Source organism: Cladophialophora immunda (genome assembly GCF_000835495.1).
Source record: "Cladophialophora immunda strain CBS 83496 unplaced genomic scaffold supercont1.2, whole genome shotgun sequence".
Taxonomy (NCBI): domain Eukaryota; kingdom Fungi; phylum Ascomycota; class Eurotiomycetes; order Chaetothyriales; family Herpotrichiellaceae; genus Cladophialophora; species Cladophialophora immunda.
Genome location: NW_015622542.1, coordinates 2734634 through 2757500, shown reverse-complemented (window position 1 = coordinate 2757500; position 22867 = coordinate 2734634). Strand labels below are relative to the sequence as shown.

The 22867-nt window shown below is 54.5% G+C and overlaps 12 protein-coding genes across 15 annotated transcripts; 5 read left to right on the top strand and 7 right to left on the bottom strand.

The window, feature by feature from the left end:
* Positions 1-174: 174 nt before the first annotated feature.
* PV07_03254 lies at positions 175-2895 on the top strand. 3 transcript variants are annotated; one of them, XM_016389944.1, is made up of 6 exons: positions 175-269; positions 321-699; positions 811-907; positions 1483-2041; positions 2150-2289; positions 2358-2895. In XM_016389944.1, exons 4-6 carry the CDS (start codon positions 1570-1572, stop codon positions 2751-2753), a joined length of 1008 nt encoding a protein of 335 aa, XP_016251846.1. In that variant the 5' UTR covers positions 175-269; positions 321-699; positions 811-907; positions 1483-1569; the 3' UTR covers positions 2754-2895. The 3 variants fall into 3 exon arrangements, with proteins under 3 accessions (XP_016251846.1, XP_016251845.1, XP_016251844.1); XM_016389943.1 differs by having other exon boundaries at positions 321-907; XM_016389942.1 differs by having other exon boundaries at positions 321-1097; positions 1281-2041.
* On the bottom strand, positions 1639-3519 carry PV07_03253 (uncharacterized protein). Its single transcript, XM_016389941.1, has one exon. The coding sequence runs from the start codon at positions 3496-3498 to the stop codon at positions 2917-2919; it is 582 nt and encodes a 193-aa protein (XP_016251843.1). The 5' UTR covers positions 3499-3519; the 3' UTR covers positions 1639-2916.
* A 169-nt stretch (positions 3520-3688) lies between these two features.
* On the top strand, positions 3689-4912 carry PV07_03252 (NADH-ubiquinone oxidoreductase 19.3 kDa subunit, mitochondrial). The gene is made up of 3 exons (XM_016389940.1): positions 3689-3844; positions 3919-4533; positions 4598-4912. The coding sequence occupies exons 1-3, from the start codon at positions 3802-3804 to the stop codon at positions 4636-4638; spliced, it is 699 nt and encodes a 232-aa protein (XP_016251842.1). The 5' UTR covers positions 3689-3801; the 3' UTR covers positions 4639-4912.
* A 30-nt stretch (positions 4913-4942) lies between these two features.
* Positions 4943-5706, bottom strand: PV07_03251 (uncharacterized protein; the record flags this gene model as incomplete). Its single annotated transcript, XM_016389939.1, has 4 exons — positions 4943-5258; positions 5310-5402; positions 5458-5575; positions 5625-5706. The coding sequence occupies 4 exons, from the start codon at positions 5704-5706 to the stop codon at positions 4943-4945; spliced, it is 609 nt and encodes a 202-aa protein (XP_016251841.1).
* A 534-nt stretch (positions 5707-6240) lies between these two features.
* Positions 6241-7497, bottom strand: PV07_03250 (uncharacterized protein). Its single transcript, XM_016389938.1, has one exon. It carries the CDS (start codon positions 7240-7242, stop codon positions 6601-6603), a length of 642 nt encoding a protein of 213 aa, XP_016251840.1. The 5' UTR covers positions 7243-7497; the 3' UTR covers positions 6241-6600.
* Positions 7498-8032: 535 nt separating this feature from the next.
* PV07_03249 (uncharacterized protein) lies at positions 8033-9432 on the top strand. The gene is made up of 2 exons (XM_016389937.1): positions 8033-8594; positions 8822-9432. The coding sequence occupies exons 1-2, from the start codon at positions 8507-8509 to the stop codon at positions 8971-8973; spliced, it is 240 nt and encodes a 79-aa protein (XP_016251839.1). The 5' UTR covers positions 8033-8506; the 3' UTR covers positions 8974-9432.
* On the bottom strand, positions 9260-12800 carry PV07_03248. Of its 2 annotated transcripts, XM_016389936.1 has the most exons (5): positions 12284-12800; positions 12107-12226; positions 11069-12055; positions 9861-10985; positions 9260-9785 (listed from the first exon to the last, which is right to left on the bottom strand). In XM_016389936.1, the coding sequence occupies exons 1-4, from the start codon at positions 12416-12418 to the stop codon at positions 9936-9938; spliced, it is 2292 nt and encodes a 763-aa protein (XP_016251838.1). In that variant the 5' UTR covers positions 12419-12800; the 3' UTR covers positions 9260-9785; positions 9861-9935. The 2 variants fall into 2 exon arrangements, with proteins under 2 accessions (XP_016251838.1, XP_016251837.1); XM_016389935.1 differs by having other exon boundaries at positions 9260-10985.
* Positions 12801-13167: 367 nt separating this feature from the next.
* PV07_03246 (uncharacterized protein) lies at positions 13168-16053 on the top strand. Its single transcript, XM_016389933.1, has 4 exons — positions 13168-13807; positions 13914-15548; positions 15616-15715; positions 15772-16053. The coding sequence occupies exons 2-4, from the start codon at positions 14473-14475 to the stop codon at positions 15847-15849; spliced, it is 1254 nt and encodes a 417-aa protein (XP_016251835.1). The 5' UTR covers positions 13168-13807; positions 13914-14472; the 3' UTR covers positions 15850-16053.
* Positions 13185-14060, bottom strand: PV07_03247 (uncharacterized protein; the record flags this gene model as incomplete). The annotated part of the gene is made up of 1 exon (XM_016389934.1): positions 13185-14060. One exon carries the CDS (start codon positions 14058-14060, stop codon positions 13185-13187), a length of 876 nt encoding a protein of 291 aa, XP_016251836.1.
* On the bottom strand, positions 15565-18239 carry PV07_03245 (uncharacterized protein; the record flags this gene model as incomplete). Its single annotated transcript, XM_016389932.1, has 2 exons — positions 15565-16744; positions 16804-18239. The coding sequence occupies 2 exons, from the start codon at positions 18237-18239 to the stop codon at positions 16078-16080; spliced, it is 2103 nt and encodes a 700-aa protein (XP_016251834.1). The 3' UTR covers positions 15565-16077.
* Positions 18240-18566: 327 nt separating this feature from the next.
* On the top strand, positions 18567-20346 carry PV07_03244 (uncharacterized protein). The gene is made up of 4 exons (XM_016389931.1): positions 18567-18950; positions 19007-19255; positions 19316-19779; positions 19866-20346. The coding sequence occupies exons 1-4, from the start codon at positions 18830-18832 to the stop codon at positions 20214-20216; spliced, it is 1185 nt and encodes a 394-aa protein (XP_016251833.1). The 5' UTR covers positions 18567-18829; the 3' UTR covers positions 20217-20346.
* Positions 20347-20718: 372 nt separating this feature from the next.
* On the bottom strand, positions 20719-21967 carry PV07_03243 (uncharacterized protein; the record flags this gene model as incomplete). The annotated part of the gene is made up of 2 exons (XM_016389930.1): positions 20719-21858; positions 21916-21967. The coding sequence occupies 2 exons, from the start codon at positions 21965-21967 to the stop codon at positions 20861-20863; spliced, it is 1050 nt and encodes a 349-aa protein (XP_016251832.1). The 3' UTR covers positions 20719-20860.
* Between the last annotated feature and the right edge of the window lie 900 nt (positions 21968-22867).

Below are 22867 nucleotides of genomic sequence, written 5' to 3'. Positions count from 1 at the left end.
AGGCGGTCTGTCTCGTAGCTCGGTCTCATCTGTAGATGAAGGAGGAGCAGGTTAGTGCTTCGTGGTTCAACAGCTCTTAGCACTGCGGGGCAAGCATCACGGTCACGCGTGCAGCTTGGTCTTGCACGGTGCGCCAGTCCTAAGGTCCAGTGTCCAAGGTCCAAGGTCCAAGGTCGAACATCGAAGATGGTCTTCCAGCCCACCTGCGGAGTATTGAGGGACACGAGCTGCTTTGGGAACGAGAATCAAGACTTCCCTCCTCCTCACAGGTCTGAAAGCTTGCCGCTGTTGTCTTGTTGCGACTGACCCTTTTGATCCAGATCATTGCACCTCTTCAATACCACTGAGCAGTCCGAAGCCGCTTCGATTCCCTGTTGCGTCGAGCCCTAGTTTGTCCATCCTCGCTTACAAATATTCGTACTTCGGGTAGTTGGCGGCTGCGCCACTCAGGAGCTGGAGACATAGCTGCATTTGGCCGACCGCGCCGACCTCGCTTGCTCAGACGTCGAACCTCGTGGGCCGAGTAACCCAAAAGTCAACATTGCGACGAGCGCACGTGAGGGTGAGCTTGCTGCATGGGAGTGATCGAGCCCTTGGCCCCCAGAATGGCCCTCTGAAACCACTTGCTTCTCACCGACTTCGCCAGCAGAACCTCCCAGATTCAACCCACCAACGCCCCCAATTAAACAACAACTATTGGTGAGTCTGTCTCAGCAGCTCTACAACCCTTAGAGCTTGTCTCTCTTCTCCCCGGGGGACACCAGAGAAAGTGGAAGCTGGAGACTAAGGAGCTGATTTCCGGTTCTCCAGGGGTGTGACAGAGCTGGCAAGCAGTCCCGATATTGCTACCCTCAGAGTCCTCTGTCGCGCCATTGGATCTCTAAACCCGATCATCGGTCCTACTGGAGTAAGTAACGGTGACGACTTTCATATACCGAGTACACCTTTGTTTTCGGCAGGCTCTCTCCTTTGCGCTGTCGCGGATTGGCCGGGACAATGGGATGTGCCTGCGCCCAGCTCAGCCTTGTGGCTTTGAGCGGACGTATAGGAGTTGATGGGTGCAATGAGACCTTCCACACCTTGGGGAAGTTGTTTGAGTAAGTCACTCCAAGTCATTGCCTTGTCGTATAGCACCCTCCTATGTGGTCTTCTGGTTGCATGTCCTGCATGTCGCAAGAATCATTCTGGCCGGCAAGCGTCATGCGCTTTGTGGCACTCTGGAACACTATCTTTGATGACCACGGGAATTAAACTCGATTGCTAACACCGAAGCATGTCAGAAACTAGGTTCTCGAGGGTTTCGCGCTCGCAAACGCAGAAATTCGAACTTTTGCCGTATCTCTCGGAAGAACAGCTGGCTGCCTCATACCGGGCAGCGGTAGCGACTACGTGATCAGTCCAGTCGCGACGTGCTCGCATCGCGTTTATCTTCTTTTGCCACATTGTCGACGTCGACTAACTGGTATTATTGTGCTCCTACAGATACGAATTTGCCGTCACAGTCCGAGTCTCTTCATCAACGTGACCAGCAACGAAATTAACCCATCCGCCTCAGCCCCGTAGTCAAAAATGCCTGTCGAACTGCGCAAACGCCCTCCCCCAAAGGAGCCAGCCGCCCCGCCCCCTCCCGCGAAACGAGGGAGCAGTAGCAGCACGGTAAAGAAGCTCGCCGGCAAGGCCAAAGCCGCCGTTACTGGGTCGTCCAGGGGCACCAAAAAGACGGCTGAACCTGTTGTCGCCAACCCACCGGAGCCGGAAGAAGCTCCCACTTCCTCCTCCGCAGTCATCGTCCCCGAAGTCGTCCCGGCCACGGCCGGCGCCAGCGAAGACACCAAAGAGGAGCCTACCGCGAACGGGAGTGCGGTCACGGCAAAGGCAACTGCTTCCGGGAAGTTGAGCGTGGGCGACAAGATCGATCTGGATGGCTTTGGCGGCACAGTGCAGACGCATGATGGGACCAGCGTGACGGTGAAAGAATTGCTCGAGAAGAGCGGCGCCGGCATCGTCATCTTTACGTATCCCAAGGCGAGTACGCCGGGCTGTAAGTCATCCCCATCTCCGTCTACCCATGATTGTTCTCTCTCCCTCTCCGTAAAGAAAACGGGGTGGTCTGATGCAGGATTGACCGACTGATGTTCCCATTGTACAGGCACCAACCAGGCTTGTCTCTTCCGGGACAACTACGCGCCCATCACGGGTGCATCGCTCGCGGTCTATGGTTTGAGTACAGACAGTCCCAAGGCAAACACGACCTTTGCAACCAAACAGAAGCTGCCGTATCAGCTATTGGTGAGCTCCCCGTATCCCGATGTTTCTTTGCAGTCTTTTCAGAGGCAGACTAATGATTGAAACGCCAGTGTGACCCTAATGCAACTCTCACGTCTGCCATCGGAATGAAAAAGCCAGGCCCCGGCAAATCTACCACCCGTGGCGTGGTCGTCATTGATAAACAAGGGACTCTCCGTCTCTGGGAGCAAGCCGGCCCCGCCAAGACGCTCGAAGCAGTTTTGGAATACATCAAATCCCAGGGCATGACTGAAACAGGCGCCCCGGCTGCAGTTGCCGCACCTCCCGCGGATGACCCTATTGCATCGGAGGAGGCAGCAAAACTGGCGGACCCGGACACCAAGATGGATGAGGTGCCGCTTGTTAGGACACCTAGCAAATCCGAGCAGGACGCCGCCGAGACAGCCGCAGAGGTGGGGGAGACGGCGGCCAAGATTGATTCTGCTGAAGGCGAAGCGAAGCCATAAAGGACTTCCTCAGGGGTGCTCGAATAGCAGAGGTGAAGGCCTGTATGTTGTTTAACGTTTCTTGTCAGCGCGTGGTCATGAGAGTTCCGTCTCGGCGTCCAAGGCGCATTCAGGTTAATGAGCATTGTGTTTTCTCTTTCAATGTTCCATCATTTCCTCTCCTTCAGATACTCCCAATCCCCGGATACCACGTCTTCCCAATCCTCTGGATCTCCGCAATGAACTTCTTGCTTGTGATTTCGGGGCTCTTCCCCCCATAGTTTGCTATCTGCAAAGGCGTCCTCTCATCCGGCATGTAGAACGGATTTAGCATTAGGTGGATGTATGCGGTCTGCACCGCACGGAAGGCTGGCTTGAGATCCGCGTCTCTCAAACCCACTGCCGCGGTCGGGAATCGTCTCTTGTCCTTTCCCAGATCTTTGGAACCATCTTCCTCGGACGGAGAGGGTGGAGGGCGACCCATCATGTCCACCACGATGATGAACTTGATCCCCGTATTTGTCAACCAACCGTAGCATGAGAGGCGATCATCGATGGCCTGGAGCAAACCCAAGTCGGAATCGAGCAGCTTGGTGGTGCGAGCTCGCAGGTCGAAGATGTCGAGGCAGGAGTTGAGGAGGAAGAGGAATTCGAGTTCGGCGTTCGGGGCGGCCTCGTGGGGAGGGAAGAGGGAGATGTGCAGCGGTTGGTCATGTTTGCCGATGACGCCGATGCATGCTATCGACGGTGACGAGTTGAGGGCCATGAAGCACGATCGGCGAAACTGATCTCTGGGGGAGTAGAGGAGAGCGAGAGGAACAATGTACGAGTAGATGACCCTTCCCCAGATATTGCCCAACCAGGCAAGCCGATCTCGCTGTCCTGCCTGGCACACAGGCCAGCCAATGAACGAGCTCGCAATTCGCCGGGCATTTCGACATCATTGATTCTCTACCGAACGACACACAGCAGTTTCGCCTCCTCTTTCTTTCCCTCGACGCCCTTCAATTCTTTCCCTTTGCCGTCCAGTTCTCTCCTCTCTTTATTACCCGCGACACTGCAGAGCAAGATGATGTCTCTGTCGAGGACAGTCGCTCCACGAGCGCTACGAGGTATGCAGAGCCCGAAAGCTCCCTTTGCCACAAACTCTCGGAATGGGCTCAATTGACAAAATCAATCAATACAGCGTCGACCATCCTCCCATACTCCCTCATCCGCGCCGCCCCTGCCGTTTCTATCTCCTCGACCTCTTCGAAACCCGCCACCTCGGTTGTCTCGCAGCCCCCCACCGCCGGCGGCGATGCCTCACGACTTCCCGTCACGGGCGGCATTCGTCGTGAAGTGCCCCTCCCGTCGCAGGAGCAGAAAAAGGGAGCTATGCAATACGCCCTCACCACACTAGATCAGATCGCAAACTGGGCTCGTCAAGGCTCACTTTGGCCCCTCACCTTCGGTCTCGCGTGTTGCGCCGTCGAAATGATGCACCTCTCGACCCCCCGGTATGACCAGGATCGTCTGGGAATCATCTTTCGCGCGTCGCCCCGACAGAGTGACGTGATGATTGTGGCAGGCACACTCACCAACAAGATGGCGCCGGCGCTGAGACAGGTGTACGACCAGATGCCGGAGCCGAGATGGGTGGTCTCGATGGGATCTTGCGCCAACGGGGGAGGTTACTATCACTACAGCTACAGTGTGACGAGGGGCTGTGATCGCATTGTTCCTGTGGATATTTATGTGCCGGGCTGCCCGCCCACGAGCGAGGCATTGATGTACGGCATCTTCCAATTGCAGAAAAAGAGTATGTTTGGATTCCCGTTTCCTCTGTCAACCGAGAGCAGTCCAAGCTAACCCACGACAACCAGTGAGACATACTCGCATCACAAGACTGTGGTACAGAAAGTAAGGGACACGGGGAGGAGAAAGCACCAGAGTTATAAGCATTTGCGGTGGCCGTGTCTGTGGGCAATGGGCGTTCTCGAAGCCGGTTAGAGCATCTATCTTGCTCTTGTGCTTTCCGCTCTAGCACGCGCACATCATGTACAGAATGAACATTTGGTTCGATGCGTGACTTTTGCTGGGGACCTTTTCCCTTTCTCAAAATTCCAGGTCAAGGCATTTCCATCCCTCTTCAAGCCGATACGGTCACATTCCAGGCATGCAGGAGCCAGTGAGGTCGGTTTATCATGCCGCTGTGGCAATTTTTCCGATTAGTGATCCTCCTCACGACAGTTGAGAGGGTTTTGGTAAGGTGACATGCCCATTCCAGTTTCAAATCCACCACCGAAGTCGTCATCGTCGGCGGCGGCGGCGGCGGCGGCAGCAGGGGAAGCCACAATACTCGTCCTCTTCTCTTCCTCACCCAAATCGGGAGGCTCACAGAAAGGAAAAATTTCCATAGGGGCGTCAGGGAGAACCCACTCCTCTCCCACCTGAGAGCGAGTGGAAGGCCGCCCAACCTTGCAGTGTCGGTTAGCCTTTTGGAACTTCTTCTCAAGTCCCCTTGCTTGGGACTTGAGCCACTCCCTAAGTATGGATGTTAGGATTTCACTCACGAATCGTTAAGGCAAAACTTACATCTGAGGGGCCGGAATGGCCTTCGGGCCACCGGCGACGGCACTTGCTCTCTGAATAAGAGCCTGAATGGCCCGACAACCTGCCTGTAGGTTACTGGGAACCTAGGAGGATTCAGCACTCTGTCAGTTAACCTTGTCGTTACACTCACGGCGACACAACCGGCACGAGGCCGGACGCGGACGCAGAAGGCACACGACTTAGTCCAAGTCCAGTCGCAGGGGAAAGCCGACTGGACCCCAGGAGGGTCTTCAAACCCGCGGAAACCACTGTTGGTGATTAGCAGGCTATCAGTCGCTATCACAGGGTGGCACTCACAACTCCAGCCAGCAAGGCTGGCACCAAAGTCCCACTGGGACCGAGGCGGAGGGGTGGCCTTCTGGATAATGGGCTGCGACATCATCAGCATGACTTCCCTCATAATTTAGGAGGGTAATACTGACACATGGTTAATGTTCTGAGGAAAGGAAGGAAGAAGGAAGACAGATCGCTCTTAAAGGAAGAAGGAAGACGAGATCATTCTGTGTTATGAACAGGACAAAAAGGAAGCGTATTGAATTCTGCCTCACCTGTTCACCACCAGTTACGAAGCCGATCAGATATCCCCTGATCGAAGGCAAGACAAGTCTAGTTGATTGTTTATCTATTGCCGGCGACATCAAGCCCGTCCGTCCGTCCCTCGACAGCGCACCAGTCCCATTGCACCGCTTTGCTTTGTGTTGCATTACCAAAGTTGTGAATTGCTCTGTGTTGCCATGGCTGTGCTATATCCTGCCTAACCCGGTGCCACTTGCCCACATACCTAGGTAGCTCTTCCACTGCTATATCGGTGACGGTGACGGTGACGGTGTCGGAGTTGGAGTTGGATTAGGAGCTGGAGCAGGAAGATGTGGCTACCAGGTTGGACGTGTCGCCCTGTATATCCAAGCCGTCGGTTCCATCGAACTGTTTTGCTTCGGGCGGTGTTCTATCTACCAGGCTCCCAGATTGCGGGGTTTAACCCCTCGTGTCGCAAAGACTGGACTCATTGTATGTGGACATGGAGCAAAGTACATCTTATTCATATAGCTTCATACAAATGTGTGTCTACAGCTTCTGCCAGAAAGTGCGGCAGGCACAAACATGTGCACTAATAGAGCTCTGTCCCGACACCAAGGTTTGCTATGGAGTGACCAGTCGGTCGGATAGGTTGTGGTCAACACCACAGTACCGTCAAGTCGTTGCCGGCGAGTCTGTCAAGGTGGTGCCCTGCCTGCCTCCCCCTCCAAGGGCGCAGAGTACATTGACATTATCATCACAGCATCATCCCAACGGCTCCCGCCAGGATCCCACCAACACCACCAATGACCATTCGATCCAAATCCGGTCTGGGAGCAGCCGCGCCGGTGAAGCTAGACGCAGCAACCGCAGCAGCGCCCGTGCTGGTCGCAGGTGTGGCGGACGTGGCAGACGCTGCGGTGGCAGTGGCAGAGACGTGGTCGGTTGCCAGGGGCGCCTGGTACGAGTATGTGATATCCTGCAGACTCGCGGGGCAGGACGGCAAGGTCATGCTCGAGACCGGGGCCGTGGGCTGTGAAGGGAGGCCGGAGATGCTGGAGTAGAATTGGCACAGAGTCAACGAGCTGGCGATGGCGGTGGTGGTGGTGGTGGTGCTGGGAGACGGCCAGGGTGTATCAGTAGGCGCCGTGGTCGCAGGGCCCGTGGTCGTCTCTGGAGGGATCGTGTACGAGAAGGTCAGCAGGCTGGAAGGGCAGAGAGGCAGCGTCATTGAGGTCGCTTGCGTCGAGGAAAGGCCCGGGATGCTCGAGTAGAACTGGCAAAGGGTGTAGCTGCCGCTGGTGGTAGCTGTCGAAGGGACCGCCACCGCGGTTGAGGGGGTAATTGCGCTCAGCATAATTGTCGTGGCGATGACACCCATTTTGGACAAGAAGGCCATATTGACTGTATATTCTGAGTTTCCTTCGGTAAGCAGGTCAAGTGGTTTACTTTCAGGGCTCTCTACTGAACATTCGTATGCATCACAGAAAGTCGGATAGAACGAACTACTAATAAGTTAATACTTCCAGCAGGCAGCCGTCAAAAAACTGGGCGTGGTAACATCCATTCGTGACCAGGTTACCAGGGGAACAAATGAGGGAAGCCATCCGGATATAGCAAGGTATGTATGTCGAGTCTGTTGTTGATGGACGAGGATGGGGGCTGACATGGTACGGAGTATATTAGCATGAGAGTACTTGGTACGGAGTCTCGCCGAGACATGCATGATAGAGTGGAGTATTTGTTCCAGTCTGGGGTTGGCGACTTTGTGTAGTTTACCCAGTTTGTGCAGTTTGTCTGCTTTGTCCAGTTTGGTTGATTCTCCCTTGGGCGGCAGGGCGGTCACGCAATCCCTTCCCCCCAAAACGTCAAGTTCCCCCAAAGGAAATGCTTCGCTGCCCGAAGACCACCTAGAGGGGCACCTACTAAGGCACCGAGACACCTAAAGATAGAATCCAGGCCCGGCTGGTGGGCTTAGACTTCAGTGGTGCAGGGACACCTCTTCAGCTAGGAAGCCCTTGCTTACCAATACCTCCCCAAAACCACCCCCTTTGCACGCCCCCTAGCCAGTCGTGCCAGCTCCCCGTTCCCCCCCCCCGAAACCTCAGCGCCAGGGGCACAAGGTGCTCACCACCCTCCTCCCCCTCCCTTCCCTTCCCTTCACCGCCCCCAGGGAATTGCGGTCGCTAATTACAAGCAAAATCCCATTGCGCGATGCATTGAGCAAGTTTACTAATTGACCAAACCTCGAGCACGTTTCGCGTGATACAGGCATAAAACACTTCCCTGCTGTTTGTTTGTTTCTCCCTTTGTCTGAACCTTGATAGTGTTATTCCTGTGACGGAGGAGTGCTGCGCGTTTCCCGAGTTCATACCCTGCCTAACTACCGAGATATTGATATCGATAGTTCGCAGCTGCGCACAAATACCTCAGCCTCACCACCCCCCCAGATCGACCGTCTCGGCCTCGCCCCTCACAAGACAAATACTAAACAACCACAACTACTGTGCATATATAGTACAGCACCCATCCCATCCTGCGGAACAATTTCCTCTCCCACATATACACCCACATACACGAACTCACGTACATCTCTCGGCCCCACGAAAGTCACTGTTACTCTCGCGACTGAATCCCTCCATCCTCCCACCTCCAAAGACGCAATGGCCGAACACCACTACAAGTTCAACGTGACAATGACCTGCGGGGGCTGCTCCGGCGCCGTCGAGCGCGTCCTCAAGAAACTCGATGGTAAGCATAGAAGCACTCCAAATTCACTATTCCCCTCTCTAGACTGCCCAAGCTCGCCTGTGTTGCTGCTGTGACGAGGGCGCGGGGTCTGGGCGGTCGTGATCCTCGACCTGTAACTTGCGGCCTTCACCTCCTCCCTTCTACCGACTTGGTCCAATCTCTCCACATTCCCTTCGCTTCCTAGAGAGAAAAAGTGGGCAATTGGCTGACGTATATGTGTCCTACAGGCGTCAAGGACTACAAGGTGTCGCTGGACACGCAGACCGCAGACGTGACCACAGAAGACTCGGTCTCATACGAGACGGTGCTCGAAAAGATCAAGAAAACCGGCAAAGCCGTAAACTCGGGCGAGGCCGACGGCGTCACCATGTCCGTTTAAGATCTTGGAGGGCGGCAAGGCGCATGGCTGCGTTATTTGGGTTACTACATACACGACCCGGTCTGCGCTGGTGGGTGGATTTCATACGAGCGAGACGATTCAAAGAAAGCCAGTGACCGGGAAGAAGATGTCGAGCAAGCATGGCCGATCATCGTACGCCACAGTGCGGCTCAGGAGCACGATGTGAATATTTCGACCAGTCACCTGTACTGAAATGCGGCCAGGTGTGGGAATTACATTTGACCTTTTGGAAGCGCAGAAATAGAACAAATTACCAACAAGAGCGTGAACTTTGAAGTTTTTCACATTGGGTCTCGCTTACATCGAGTCCTATCTGATTGTCTTCTGCAGTTTGACAACGTCCCCATCCACGACTCAACATAGATTGAACCTCGGAAGGATAAAGCGCCAAGGCAAGTATCCCTCATTATCCCACAGATGTAGACAAGAAGCCAGAGCAATGATCCGGCCCGAACACCATTCTGAATGCCTCCGACCATGATCCAGTGTGACCGAAATATGTGGGTATCTTGATCAAGCGTAACATTACAAAGAGAAGCTGATAGTATTCTGTCGTGATTCATTGGCAGTCTCCAGTCGAAAGTTGACACAGAACTCCGTCGCCGACTTAGAAACATGCAGATGGTACCCACCCATTTTGATGCGCAAATCGTATGAAGAGGAAACAATACTTTTGACACTGATGGTGAAGCAGCGAAGTAGTCGTGACTGAGTAGAGATGCATCTACAAGAGGGCGAGTGTGTGCAGACGTTGAGCACGCTGCTTGCTTAACGGCGCATTGCAACAGTACCTGGACCAAGGATCAGCACTGTTAGTGGAAAATATGGAATACATGTTCAAGCAAAGTTCTGCCTTTGGATCTTACCGTCGTCCCGGTGTCTTTGCGATGTATGTCCCTTGGTAACGTCTCCGAACAGATAGTGCTTGAATTTGTCCACCCTCAGCGTGCATAGGAATGGAGAGGAGCTGTTGGTCGATCATACTCAGGCAGGCGCTGTGGAGGTAAAGATTGTAGAGTTTCACGGCCATTGGATCCATCTGGATAAATGTACCGTACACGAGACTCTTGCATAATCGGTTGCACGTATTGTTCACGGGCGAGCCTCTCCTGCTCCCTAGCAATCCTGCTGTCATATGCGCGAGACTCGCCAATCGGCTCGTAGGCATGACCTAGTGGAAGCAACGGTTGCTTTCCCAGATCTCGAGTGGGACGGATCGACTCAACCTCATTGTGGCTAGTGGCCACGAAGGTTTGCGAGTGATAACGACGCTGCGCCGTCGTCGTCTCACGAAGCTCATGAGTAGCAGATATGGGTTCATAGCGACGTACAACAGAATGCAGAGAATCATAAGCATCGTAGAGGGGTTGACGATCAGCATAAGCGGTCTCCCTGGCAGAAATTGCCGGTTGTAGACGTGGGCTGGATCGCGGCTCACCATAATCCGCTATGCGATTTTCAGCAACGGCAGCAACCGGCTGAGGTGGCATATAGTGATGTTCAATGGGCCTGCCGGGAGACTCTCTTCTGGTCACGCGGCGTTCTTGGACTGGTTGCATTTCGTCCAATCGACGTCTCTTAGGTGTTTGGCTCGAGCTATGCGTCAAGTCAATATAGGCAGCATTCCTCACGTTGCGTCCGTCTTCCCGCCCTGGGTTAGTGTCACGAGGCTCGGAATGTGCTTCAAACGGATTTCGACGTAAGCGAGGAGACATATATGAACCGTCAGGTCCTTCGATCGATGGTAGGATCGTACCATCACCTCTGTCAAAATCTGCGTTGTTTCGCGATTCCCGACGGGAGAAGTCTTGGGGTGAAGAAGGTCGCGTTCTAATTTGCGGTCCGCTCAATGCCGGTGCAGGTTGTTTGTGATAGTGTTGTGGCGTGTCTGCCTGGTTTGCACGGAGCCTAGTGTCGATCCGTTCATACAAAATGCCATTCGCGTCTCGGATGTACGTCGGTGGGCTTGGTTGGCGACTTCTAATCGGTGGCTGTGGAGGTGGTCAGTCAATACCGTATAATGTCCGCCTGTCGAGAGACAATGTTTAGAAAGTCTTGATGGAATCCCGCTCACCTCGTAATCGGCTCTTGCTATGCTCGTTGGAGGCGCTTGAGTGTGAAATATCTGGGCAGGTGAGTGGACTGGAGGGTCAAGAGGGACAAGAACGCGTGGGGCGGGGGGCGGTTCAGGCTCGTAGATCCTCTCCAGAACCGTGACTGGTCTCTGAGCGATGCTCGAGCGATAATCCCGCTTAGCTTGTTCCCAGATAGCATATCTGCTTTGATTTCGTCGGGCAATTTCAGCGTTGGAGGGTCTGTAGCTGCGAACCGCAGGTGGATAGCCCAGCATTCGTTCAGGCGGAAGTTGCGGCAAAGGGGAAATAGGTCGACCAGGGGCAGGACCATAGGAATTGCTCGGGAGTTCTTCAACCTGAACACGGTCTTGGCCTAAGGGTTCAACACTGTCCGAATCACTCTCCGATGCGTCCTCGTCAGAGATGACAATAACCTCTTTAAGGAGATCATCTGCGGCACCCGTGGCGCTTTCAAGAGTGGTGTCTTCACCGCCACGCCACTCAACTAGCTTGATGAGAGTCTCTTTTTCCACCATATGGCGCGCCTCGTTGTATGGCATTTGTCTCAACAACTTGTCATATTGGGTGTAGTTGTGGCGGATGTGGGCAACCACCGACAGCTGGGCTCTTCGAACAAGTGGTAGTTCGTTTGCAGTACCGACCCTGCGATCGCCCAGTTGAAACGCCGTCTTAATGATCTGGTACAAGTCATTATTGGGGATGTTGGGGAACAAATCTTTGATGGTCTGTTTAGCATCAGTGTTGATGGTGATCTGATCCTTCTCTTCCACCGGACGTTGACCGTCTGTGTTGCGATACACTTTGCTGAAAAAGGACTCGTCATTCGACTCGTCAACGACCTTTCCTTCGCTGTTTAGGCGGATACCGTAGTGGGCACAAACTTGGTCGACAACCCCTGTAGGAAAATGGAAGCCGACACGATGTACTTCCCGCGACAACTCATGGCGCGCAGCATGCGGAGTGATCTTGGACGTCAGAGAAACACGCGTGTACATTATGAAATGGAAGGGGCTTACCGTCACGGCGTAGATCTTGTGGTCACCACGGCGAGCAAACTCTTTCAACGCGCTGGTGAGCTCGGGGTTTCCGGCGGGAATGAACGTATATCCAGGCGGGGGACGCTCTTGGAATGAGATCTTATTCGGGTCATAAGCACTGGTAATACGGCCTCGACAAGCTGATTTTGCTCTTACCACTGTGGGCAGTTTCCTCTCTTGGGGATCCCCTCCAATAGCGATTTTGTGTCTCTTCTGCTTGGCTACCTGGCTGCCCCGGGTTGAGGCACCTGCAGCACCCTTCTTGGCCACCTTCTGCTTGACTCTTGCCATCTCAATCTCTCAACCTACAAGGGGGAAAACCGAACAATTGGGCTCGTAACATAGGAGAAAAGGGGGCGCGAGGTCTCTAACAGATAGCAATCAGTTGGGAAAAGAACAGGAGACTGTCGAACAGCCAGTCTTCTGGCTCGTGCGAAGTTGTTTTAGGTGATGGTTGCTACAGCCTTCACCACAGACTTGGGCAAGCGGTCAGCTGCACAAACGCGGCTTGACGGAAGGCGCCACTGCACTTCAGGCGCAGGATCTCAGCGTGAGATCGAAACTTGTCCAAGGGCGAAGTGGAACGTCCGAAGATATTGGCATGGAGAACCAACAAGCGGGTGAGTCTCGACAGATGCCGGAACTGGGAGGTGTACGATGGTGAATGACAGAGAAGGCAGGGAGGAATGGAAGAGGCGACTGCGCTGGGGATTTAAAGCTCAGAGGTTCGCAGTCCGACTTTGGCAGGCTTGGCGGGCGCTTGGTCGCCGCCTCACAAGCCCAACGCCAACACGTCAACACGCCACGTCAACTTGCGTGGATGTTGCCGCTGCTTTAAGGGGCGCCGTATTAGTTTAGCCGTGCAGCTCGACCAATGAGAGAGGCGCTCTGACATGTGACGATTGAGGCCTTGAAGAGCATTTGCTACGGTGAATCAATTAACGCAACAGACACTTTTGGTTCCCCGTACTGTCCTGCGCACCTCCTTTTGTGGCTTGAGCTTCGATGCCCATATCTCAGACAGATCTTCACACCGCCGAGAACAAGTCTCTCACACTCATAACATTCCAAGCAACGTGTCGAGCGCCTTTGCGACGCCCTCGATGTCCTGCAGAATCATCTGATGACCACTTTTCACTACCACAACTTCCGAGGGCCCTCCCACCAAGCTGCTGATATCCTTTGACCTCTGCGGCGGGCTGATCATGTCCTTGTCACCGGCCACAAACACAGCCGGACTCTTGATCAGGCTGTAATCGGGGTCATAGTGGTCGTCGCTGGCAACTAGTTCTGCCGTGGCTGCATATGCCTCAGCAGAGCAAGAGGACACAGCGTCACGAACCTGCTGTTCGTGCACGCTGTCGTTGACACGATCCGCTGGGAAATTCGTCTTGACCGCGATCTGTCCGACCTCATCCATACCCTTTTCGCGTGCTGTTTTCGCAAGATCACGCATGCGCTGCTGTGCCGGCGGAATACCTCTCACGGAACGGCCTGCGCCCAGAAGTAAAAGTCCTGCCACTTTGGCGGGGTGCTGGGCTGCATAGTGCAAGCTGATGATACCGCCGAGGGAGTGACCGACGAGGAGAACGGATTCTTTGCTCCCTTCGTCCCCTGAACTGTTGGTCGTCCCTGATGCCGAGTTTGAAGGATGTTCCTGAATATATGTGATGAGATCGTGTAAGTCGGAGACATACCGGGCAAATGAGAGAGACGTTCCCTGGTTGAGAGGTGTCTTTCCGAATCCTTCGAGATCTATGCTGATGATGTGATAATCGGGCGGCAGGAAGGGAATCAAGTCTCGGAATGTCTCTGTTGAGCCGCCTAGCCCATGTAACAAGACTGCGAGATGGCCTCCCTGGTTGCCAGATGAGATATAGTGGATGTCGGTACCGTCAGGCGTGAGATGTCTTTTTGATGAATGCGGCTGCATCTTTGTGGTTGCTGGTGGTCGTGCAATGTTTTTGTTCCGAGCAGCAAGCAGCAACCAAGGACCACATGTATGCTCGCTCACTGTGACTAGGACTCATCGAGGCTGCACAGCATGAACCCATGTTGGTGGACCAGAGCCTCGGCCGAGCTCCACTTCTCACGTCGGCCGAAGACGATACTCCTAGTACACATGATTGAGCTTCATGCCAGCGCTTCCTGGGTTCATCTCCAGCTATATGCTCGGCCGACTGGTCGAGGTCAAGGTGCGCAGTCGCTCATGGTCGGCTGGGGATTAGTGCTTCCAAGCCTAGAGGCGAAAGTCGAAGATTGAAAAGACGTTCCTGTTTCACAACTGCAATTGCTGCCAACTACCACCTTGCCATTACCATCGACAGCATCAAATCTCCGCCGCGATGGTTGTCGAAGCTCTCACGGAGGTCATTGCTCCGGAAGGTGTCAAAGCAAGGCTCGTCGCAACTAGGTCATCGGATATCACCCTCCCACACGCTGAAAAGACAGATGGACGAATAGTCCCTCTTAAGCATCCGGCTGAAAGCAAAGTTGACTTCGGAGCCGAGGTGTACGGAATAGATCTGAACCAACTCACTGATGCGGATTTTGAATTGATCTCCGATGCCCTGCACCGACACAAAGTCTTGATTTTTAAAGAGCAGCCGGAGATGCTGAAACCGCAACAGCAGTACCTGCTGACTGCAAACTTCGATCCCGACGAGACGACGGGAGGCTTCGCACATGGCGCTGATCCATTCTTGACCTCGCACAATGGCGTCAACATCTATGGCATCCAGAGCAGACCTGCCCTTCCTGTTCAACCGCAAGTACATATATTGGGACGAGGCGAGGTTCCCGAGGATCATTATCAGTTTCCTCCGGGGTTCAAAGTCAAGGGCATCGATCATCACGAATTCCATCTCCCGCCTCACATTCCCAAAGAGGAGCGGGAGAAAGGAGCCAGCAGGTTCTACCAGTGGCATTGGGACGGAGCCTTGTACAATATCCCGCCTCCGCGGGTGGGCTGCTTACTCGCGGTCAGGACCCCGAAAGGACCGGATGTGACAGTTCGCTGGGACGATGGCACCGAGACGGAGATGAAAATTCCACCTGGAGCTACCGCCTATGTCGCCGGATCCAGAGCTCTGGAGCTTCTCGACGAGGAGACAAGACATATTGCCTTTCATTCTCGGATCGAGTATGCGCCACATGCTTTCAAGTGGATGTCAACCGCCCATAGCGCCCGACTCGGACACATCCTGGAGACGGAAGGCCTCGAGCTACCACGCGAAAAGCTCCCACCCATCGACGAAAGCAAGATCTGCATCTACCCTATGGTGTGGACCAACCCGAAGACCGGTGAAAAGTCCTTGCAGGTGCACGGACAAGGAGCGGTGAAGTTGTACCTCAAAAGCAGCCCCGACGGAGAAGAAAAGATTGTCGATGATTTGAAAGAAGTGAGGGATTTCATGCACAAGTATGCTTTTCTCCCAAGGCGATTTCTCGCAGCCGTTGTCAAACGTGTTTGGCTAACATTGTCGCAGAATCATGCGGCCAGCAATCTCGCCCGAGAACATATACGCCCATCCTCACCAGGAGCAAGACGTCGTCCTTTGGTACAATCGTGCATTGTGGCACAGCATCGTAAGTTGACTCAAGAATCTATCTTGCTATGACGCCTTGCTGACACGGCATGAAAGACCGAGTTTCCTGAGTCGTATGGGCCAAGGATCATGCATCAGTGTAATATTGCGGCATCGGACCACCCATCAGGGTAGCAGCCTCGGTAGTGATGGATGTGAATGAATGAGAGCGATATTCCTCCTTTTCCGGGATAGTGCAAGCCATGAACACGCCTTCGTTGTAATTGGCGATGTCCTGATCAAAATTCCCTCCTATAGCATGAGCCATCTTTTTCTGGAAAGGCTAAGCATAAGATAGAGCATGGTATTAAAATGAGACCCCCATTGGGCGAGAAACAACTTTGAACTCAGTACGCCTTGGTGCTAGAACGCGCGACCTTGATTTGCAAAAGATAGCAGGGTGTCAAATGTTTGCGTGCCATCTTCATCAGAGAGCGGCATACTCCACAGCCAATTCAAGTCTGCAGGAAGAGTCAGTGGTTCGTCCACACCGACCGCTTGCGTGGTGGCGTCCTCGGCTCGCTGCTGCATGAGGTCCAATTCTCCAGCAGGAGTCAGGCGCTCTGATATGCCTTGATTCAGGAGCGGAGGGCGATCCTGGCCTTCGCAGAAGGATCGAGCAAACTCCGCGGCGTCGAAACCTCGACGTCTCTTTCTTGGGGCGCTGTCTCTGGGAGCGTCATTTGGCCTCTTTCGACTCTCGATCCGGTTCTCTATCTGCTTTTGCAGCGCGTTGAGGACTTTCACGCCTCGAGCGGCTATCATGCTCTTCTGCTGGCAAAGCTGCAGATGCTCGAGCGTTTGGGCGACCAGCTGTGACTCGTCCTGGCCGGAGTACGGCGAGTGGAGGGTGTCAAAGCAGATGACTATGCAAGCTGCCACCGCGAATGCCTGATGAGTCCAGAGCATCGGGCTCGATTCGTCCCGGCTGCTCGCAAGATACTCTTTCAAGATTGTTTTGGATGCGGCCAGGCATGTCCGACGCGTGAACGCGAAGACTGGGTTCGTGAAGCTGAGACCGAGCAGCTTCCTAGACAGACATCTTTAGCTAGGACAGGGACATTTTATTCTCCCGACACTTGGACGTACCTGTGAATCATGATGATTTTGTGTGCGGAGCTCATTGCAATGGCTCGACGCGCCCATGGAATGTAGCACGGCCAACTGGTATCAAAGGCTGTGTTCGCGAGGAACGGGGGCCTGCCAGTGGCCAACGACCGCATCTTTTTGTCGTAGACGAGAACCGCCTCGTGCTTGGTATAAAGTGTATTGGACAGAGCCATGGCATCCTGCAGCGCGGGCATGATGGCCGCGATCTTGGACAGAAACCTGCAAAAGCTGGTCACGGTCGGCTCGGACTCGTCGAGGACGTTCAGGTCATCGTCACAGTTTTGAGGAGGGAGAGAGGTCGAGTGCAGAGGGTTGATAGAGTACGACTCGGAAAAGGCGGTGCTGAACCAGTCCTGGGTACAGAGCTCCTGCCACACGCGACGGCCGGTTTCCAGCTCGACGCCGCCACCTGGAGCATCGTCGTCTAGTCTGTGCAGACCAAGGCTTTGCGCGATACGGACTGCAGATGCCAACATCACGGACTGGGCATTTGAATGGCCCAACATATGCGCAGTGTTTGTCAACGTGGTGATGGCTTGAACAGAATGTAAGGAATGGTGGGCGGTGAAATTCGCGGCGTTCAAGGCGACGACCACCGCTTTGTACCATTTTTGAGACAAAAGCCGTGCTTCACTTTCGTCGAAGCCCCATTTCCTCGCCTCGTGCGCTGGGGCGGAGGTGATTGTCCCAGCCATGATTGCGAACAGCAATGCCACCCATTGCAATGCGACCCCCCTGGAGTCGAACTTGCCTTCGTGGTCGGCGTAGAACGAGGCCAGTTCTTTGGAGAATGTGGGTGCGAAGTACGAGCCATGGAACCAGAGCATACAGTTGCTGTGATACTCGACCAGCTGGTACACCTGGCGGCGGGAGGGGAGCAGGATCTGCAACCAGGAAAGCAGATTGATGCCGGAGTCGAGGGCGCAGTCGAGCTCTTCGGCCGGGCTGATGCCAATCCCATCATCGTGCTCCGAGACTCTGAGGGCTTCCGGCGACAGCATCGCATTGTCTGGGTCCTTCATGCGGCCCCAGGCCAGGAACTCCAGGACGGTGACTGCATCTTCAATGTCTGACCCCTGACTCGGCGACGACGACCTCAGCTGTGTCCCCTCGGCCTGCCCTGTTGCTGGTGTCGTTGGAGACCGCGCCACATTGGCCTCTGCAATTCTCTCCTGAAGGGCAGCCTCAAGTTCGGCGACACGAGCACGAAGAGCACCAACGGCAGACGCGTCTTCGGGGTGGTGTCGAACACTAGATACTGTGCCCTGCAGATGTATGTCGTCGGGATCCTCGCGCTCGCATTCTGCTGGAGTCCCCCTCTTCACGCAGTTGTGGCATGGTATCTGCTTGTCACACCGGACCTTCCGCCGGGTGCAGAGGCGACAGGCCAGTCTCCTCCGAGGTGCAGCGGACATTGTAGGTGAGCCGGCAACATGGTGCTCGAGCCCTCGGTGATCATAACGGGTTGTCCCCAGGAGGCTCCAGATATCTGCATGCAGTCAGCGGTCTGGTTTGTCGACGAAACGTCCGACTGATAAGAGCGACCTTGATAAACAATACCTTCGACGCGATTCGTCAGACGATAACGTCCATCCACTCTCTCGCCCTCCCAAATCTTGAAAGATACTTGATTCTGGTCCATCTAGTCGACTAACTGAACTTGGCTCTAGCACGTCTTGATCGTGTCGGGCGGCAACCCGAGACCTGCCGATGCGACGTGAAGTGCTCTTCGGCCGCCTCGCCAGTGAGGCTTCGCGGCTGCGATAACAGCTCGCATGGGCTCAGCGCAGCTCGGCCGAGGATATCAGTCACCATGAATAGCAGCATGTCGATTGGCCGCTCATGCGAGACGATCGGACATACCCTGTTGATACTTGTACAACAGTTGGACGTCGACAATGGACTACGAGATTCATAAACTTGTCGCCGTCGAAGTCCAAGCTGCGGTGGCGTTGATCAGTGATCTTATCATACCTACCGACTCAACGAGCAGAACAGAGACACCATGTCGCCGGCGGCCCTCACTCCTGAGCCGTCATTTCAGGTTCTACCCATCGTCAAACGCAAGGACCAGAAGTTCAACTTCGGCGCTGCTGTGGAGGGACTAGATCTAAACCATATTTCCGGTATGAGGCACTGTGGTCCGACATGTCATAGCAATCACCCAGCTGATAGCACCAAGATGACGATGTCAGGCGGTTAAAGGAGACAATATGGACGCACAAGGTCATTATCGTCCAGGGCCAGAAGGACCTTACCCCCGAGAAACATTGGGAGCTTGTCACGCGCTTCGACCCGGACGCTTCTCAGGTACATAGCCACGGCAACCTGGAGACGTTTCAAAAGAAAGGCGGCATGCTGTCCAAAGCCCGTGATGTCTATGGTATTCCCGGAGCAGAGAACGTGCGCCTCGTTGGTAAAGGGTATCAAGGTAAAGAGCGAAGTTCGATTCCATCCATCCATTCAGGCTAACGGAGGCGAATGCGCACAGGCGAGGATCATTTTGGACTTAAAAACCTCAACGTCAAAGGGCTGTCGAACGATTTCCACGCCGATCCGCCCGACGAGAAGGATTTCCAGGAAGGATTTACGCGCTTTCAGAGATGGCACATCGACGCGCCGCTGTACGCTCGCGATCCAGCGTGGTTTACCACACTCCGAGCAGTCAAACTCCCCTCGGGACCGGATGTGACCATCCGATGGGACGACGGGTCTGGACTGAGTATGAAATCACGGCCTGGCCTGACCGCATTCTTCAGCACGTCCCAGCTTTACGACATGCTCAGCGAAGACGAAAAGCGGCTTGCCGACCATAGCTGGGTCGAGTACGCCCCGTACCCCTACATGTGGATTGAGAACTGCAAAGCGCCCTCGACGGGACTGGGGCTGAAGTCCGAGGGCAAGGAACACACCATTGAGGAACTCGGCGGATACGACGAGAAAGACGTCAAGAAAGTGAGTTTACCCCCCCCTCCTCCCCCAAGCTTGTCGCTGCTCGCTTTGCCCTTTCCTTCAGCGAATTGACCTCGGAGTGAAAACAGTATCCCTTCGTCTGGATCAACCCCGTGACCGGTGAGAAAGCATTCCAGGTCCACGGCCTGGCTGCGCGAAAGCTCTTCCTCCGGTCGTCGGTCGACGAGCAGCCCAAGGTCATCGACAAGGTCGAGGACATCCGCGCCTTCCTGCACGACATCCAATCCCGTGTCCTCCGGCCCGAGTACATCTGGCTGCCCGAGGTCCAGGAGGGTGACATCGTCATGTGGGATAACTACGGCATGTTTCACACCGCGGTGGACTATCCTCTCAAATACGGACCCAGGTCCATGCACCAGGCTAACATTGGGGCGAGCAAGGGGCCCGTCGGGCCTGTGCCTATCCCGTCTGTCTGCTGAAGGGGCTCGAGATAGAAGGTATTTATTTCTTCGAGAGAAAAAAAGGCAATGGCCGGGGACGTGATGTGGATGATCTATGACGAAGTTGATAGGTTGACAGTAAAGGGCAGTGATTTCAACCTCTGCTGATTTAGTTCGACTCGAGGCATTGCATTGTCTTGGTCCGAACGATACGGGAAAGAAGAATCTTCCGAAATGTCTGTAGTATGTCTGTGCAATTCGACCAATGTTGGGATTTGATGAATATATATATTATTACACGGGACTGTTTCAAGGAAGCGCACGCCGTGAGTCTACACTAGCTTGTACTCGTCCACAAATCCGATGCAGCGATGCTCCTTGTTCTTGCATAGAGGAAAGGCAAGCTTGCAAGCACGTTTCTTGTGTCAGTCATTAGGTCTTCACTCGGCTTTATTCGAAATCGATTCCAATGCTCTGATTGCGTCTACAAGAAACCAATCAACCCGCCTATCAAGTCCCAGCATGGGTCTCGAGACGACGCCGAGAAAGCAACGTCCTGGATCCTCGCATCTAGATTAGAGCCATGTTCGAGTCCTCGTCCTTTGAGATAGCGGGACGCTTAATTGGATAGGGGATATTCAACGCTCTTCCACCCGATATAACAGGCATGTTAGCTGTGTGGTCTATGCGGTCGCATCAACCACATTTGGCCTGAAGTCGTGGGCTCGCTTGTACGACTGAACGAACTGCTCGCGGAGGAAGTCGGTGACGGAGACGGGACCGTACGGCTCTGCCGGGATGGCGGGGCCGTATTTCCTGGCCGCGACGGACTGCGGCCTCTCCTCCAGGCCGGGGATGGTCTCCAGGGTATACTTGGCGTTGCCGCTGTAGAAGAAGGGGATCGAGTAGCGGTCCGTGGCCGAGAAGTTCAGCACGCGGTGCGTGTTGGACGTGTAGTGGTGGTTGGTCCAGCGGGCCATCAGGTTCCCGAGGTTGACCACGTACGCGCCGGGGACGGGGTCGATGTCGAGGAACTCGCCCGTCTCTTCGTCCTGGACTTGGAGGCCGCCGACCCCGTCTTGCAGGAGGAGCGTGATGCACCCGAAGTCGCGGTGGGCGCCGCAGCCGCGCTCCTTGTCCGATGTCCTGGGCGTGGGCGGGTAGTGCACCAGGCGGAGCGTCGCAGTCGGTTCGGAGTCGGTGAACCGGTCGAAGTAGTCCTCGGGTATGTTGAGCGCCGCCGCGAGAGCTCGCATTACTTCTCGGGCCAAGTTGGTCATGGCTTGGAAGTATTCCATGCACGTCTCGTGCCACTGGGGGCCGAGACAGGATGGGTAGATATTCGAACCGCATCCGTATTCGCCCTTCAGCACGCGCGGGTGGTCGGCGGGGAGGTCTTCACCCAAGTAAATGGCTTCTTTGGTGTCCGGGGCCGAGCCGGGCTCGAGCATTTGGTCTCCTATGGTTTCGTAGCCTCGTCCGTTCGTTCCGGTCGTCAGTCTCGCTTTCAGCTTCTCTTCAAGCGGGAGACTGAACAATTCCTTGGAGGCCGCAAAAATTCGCCGCTGGAGCTCAGGTTCCACGCCATGGTTGGTAAGTTGGAAGAATCCCTTGTCTCTACACGCTTGTCCCAGCGCTTGCAGGAATTCCGCCTTCAGAACCTCATTTTCACTCCGAAAACCTGCCATCTTGGTCAGTCCCTTGCTGCAATGCTCTTTAAGAAACACTGTTCACTTACCTGAGAAGTCGAGGACGGGCGGGAGCTTGGACCGTCTTCCCAACGAGCCCATCTCGAAGCGCTATCCAAGTGATCCCCCAGTGCAGGATTGAACGCAAATTTGAATTGAGATGATGGCCGGTGTGCGCCGACTTTGAATCCTTGATGTTTAGAGGCGTCGCTGGTGATGGCGTGATAAAAGGTGTCTTACATCTGGACAATAGCCACCAAGAACGGGACTTCCCTATGCCCATCAGCGGTCCAGACTCCAGGTGTCGGAGTCGATTTAGGTTTGGCACGCAGGCGTGCCCGTTCGGCCGATCTTCTGCTATTTCTCACACCTTTGCAAAGCTTAGGTTGAAGCAGGAGGGATGCTAGACACGTATTGGTCCTGGCCGCCCACAGTCGTGGATAAGTTTCTCTGCAGGAGAAGTAAAGCCAGATTTAATCTGTGGCCCGTCAAATGCAAATCATGCCATTGGTCGCCAATCATTCAACGCCGGACAAGGCTGCGGCCCAAATGGCTGTATAGAGCAAGGGCTCGGCCGAGGGTTGGTCTGGAGTTTCCCGCTGTCAGATAACGTGCTCAGAAGTCTGTATATCCGAAGTCATTTATCTCGACGGCAGATTTGTCCACGAGCTAGGGATGATAAGACCCCGGATACAAGTATGTTCCTGGCGTTGTGCATTAGCCCATAGCCCAGACATGTTCAGATTCGGCCAATGCGATAAGAGTATTCCTTGCGTGTCGTGTATAGCACATGGAGCATGTATATAATATTCCGTATCCACAGGCACTATCGCGTGGCATCCATGCAGAAAGGTATCCTTCACTCTGAAAATGGGTTCCCATATCAAGATCCAAGAGAGTATTCGCCGTGGCTTCCAGGACTTCCAACATGCGTTTACCAGCAGGGAGGCTTTTGTGAAATACATAGAGACCAAGCCCGATGCATCCAGCAGCGCAACCGCT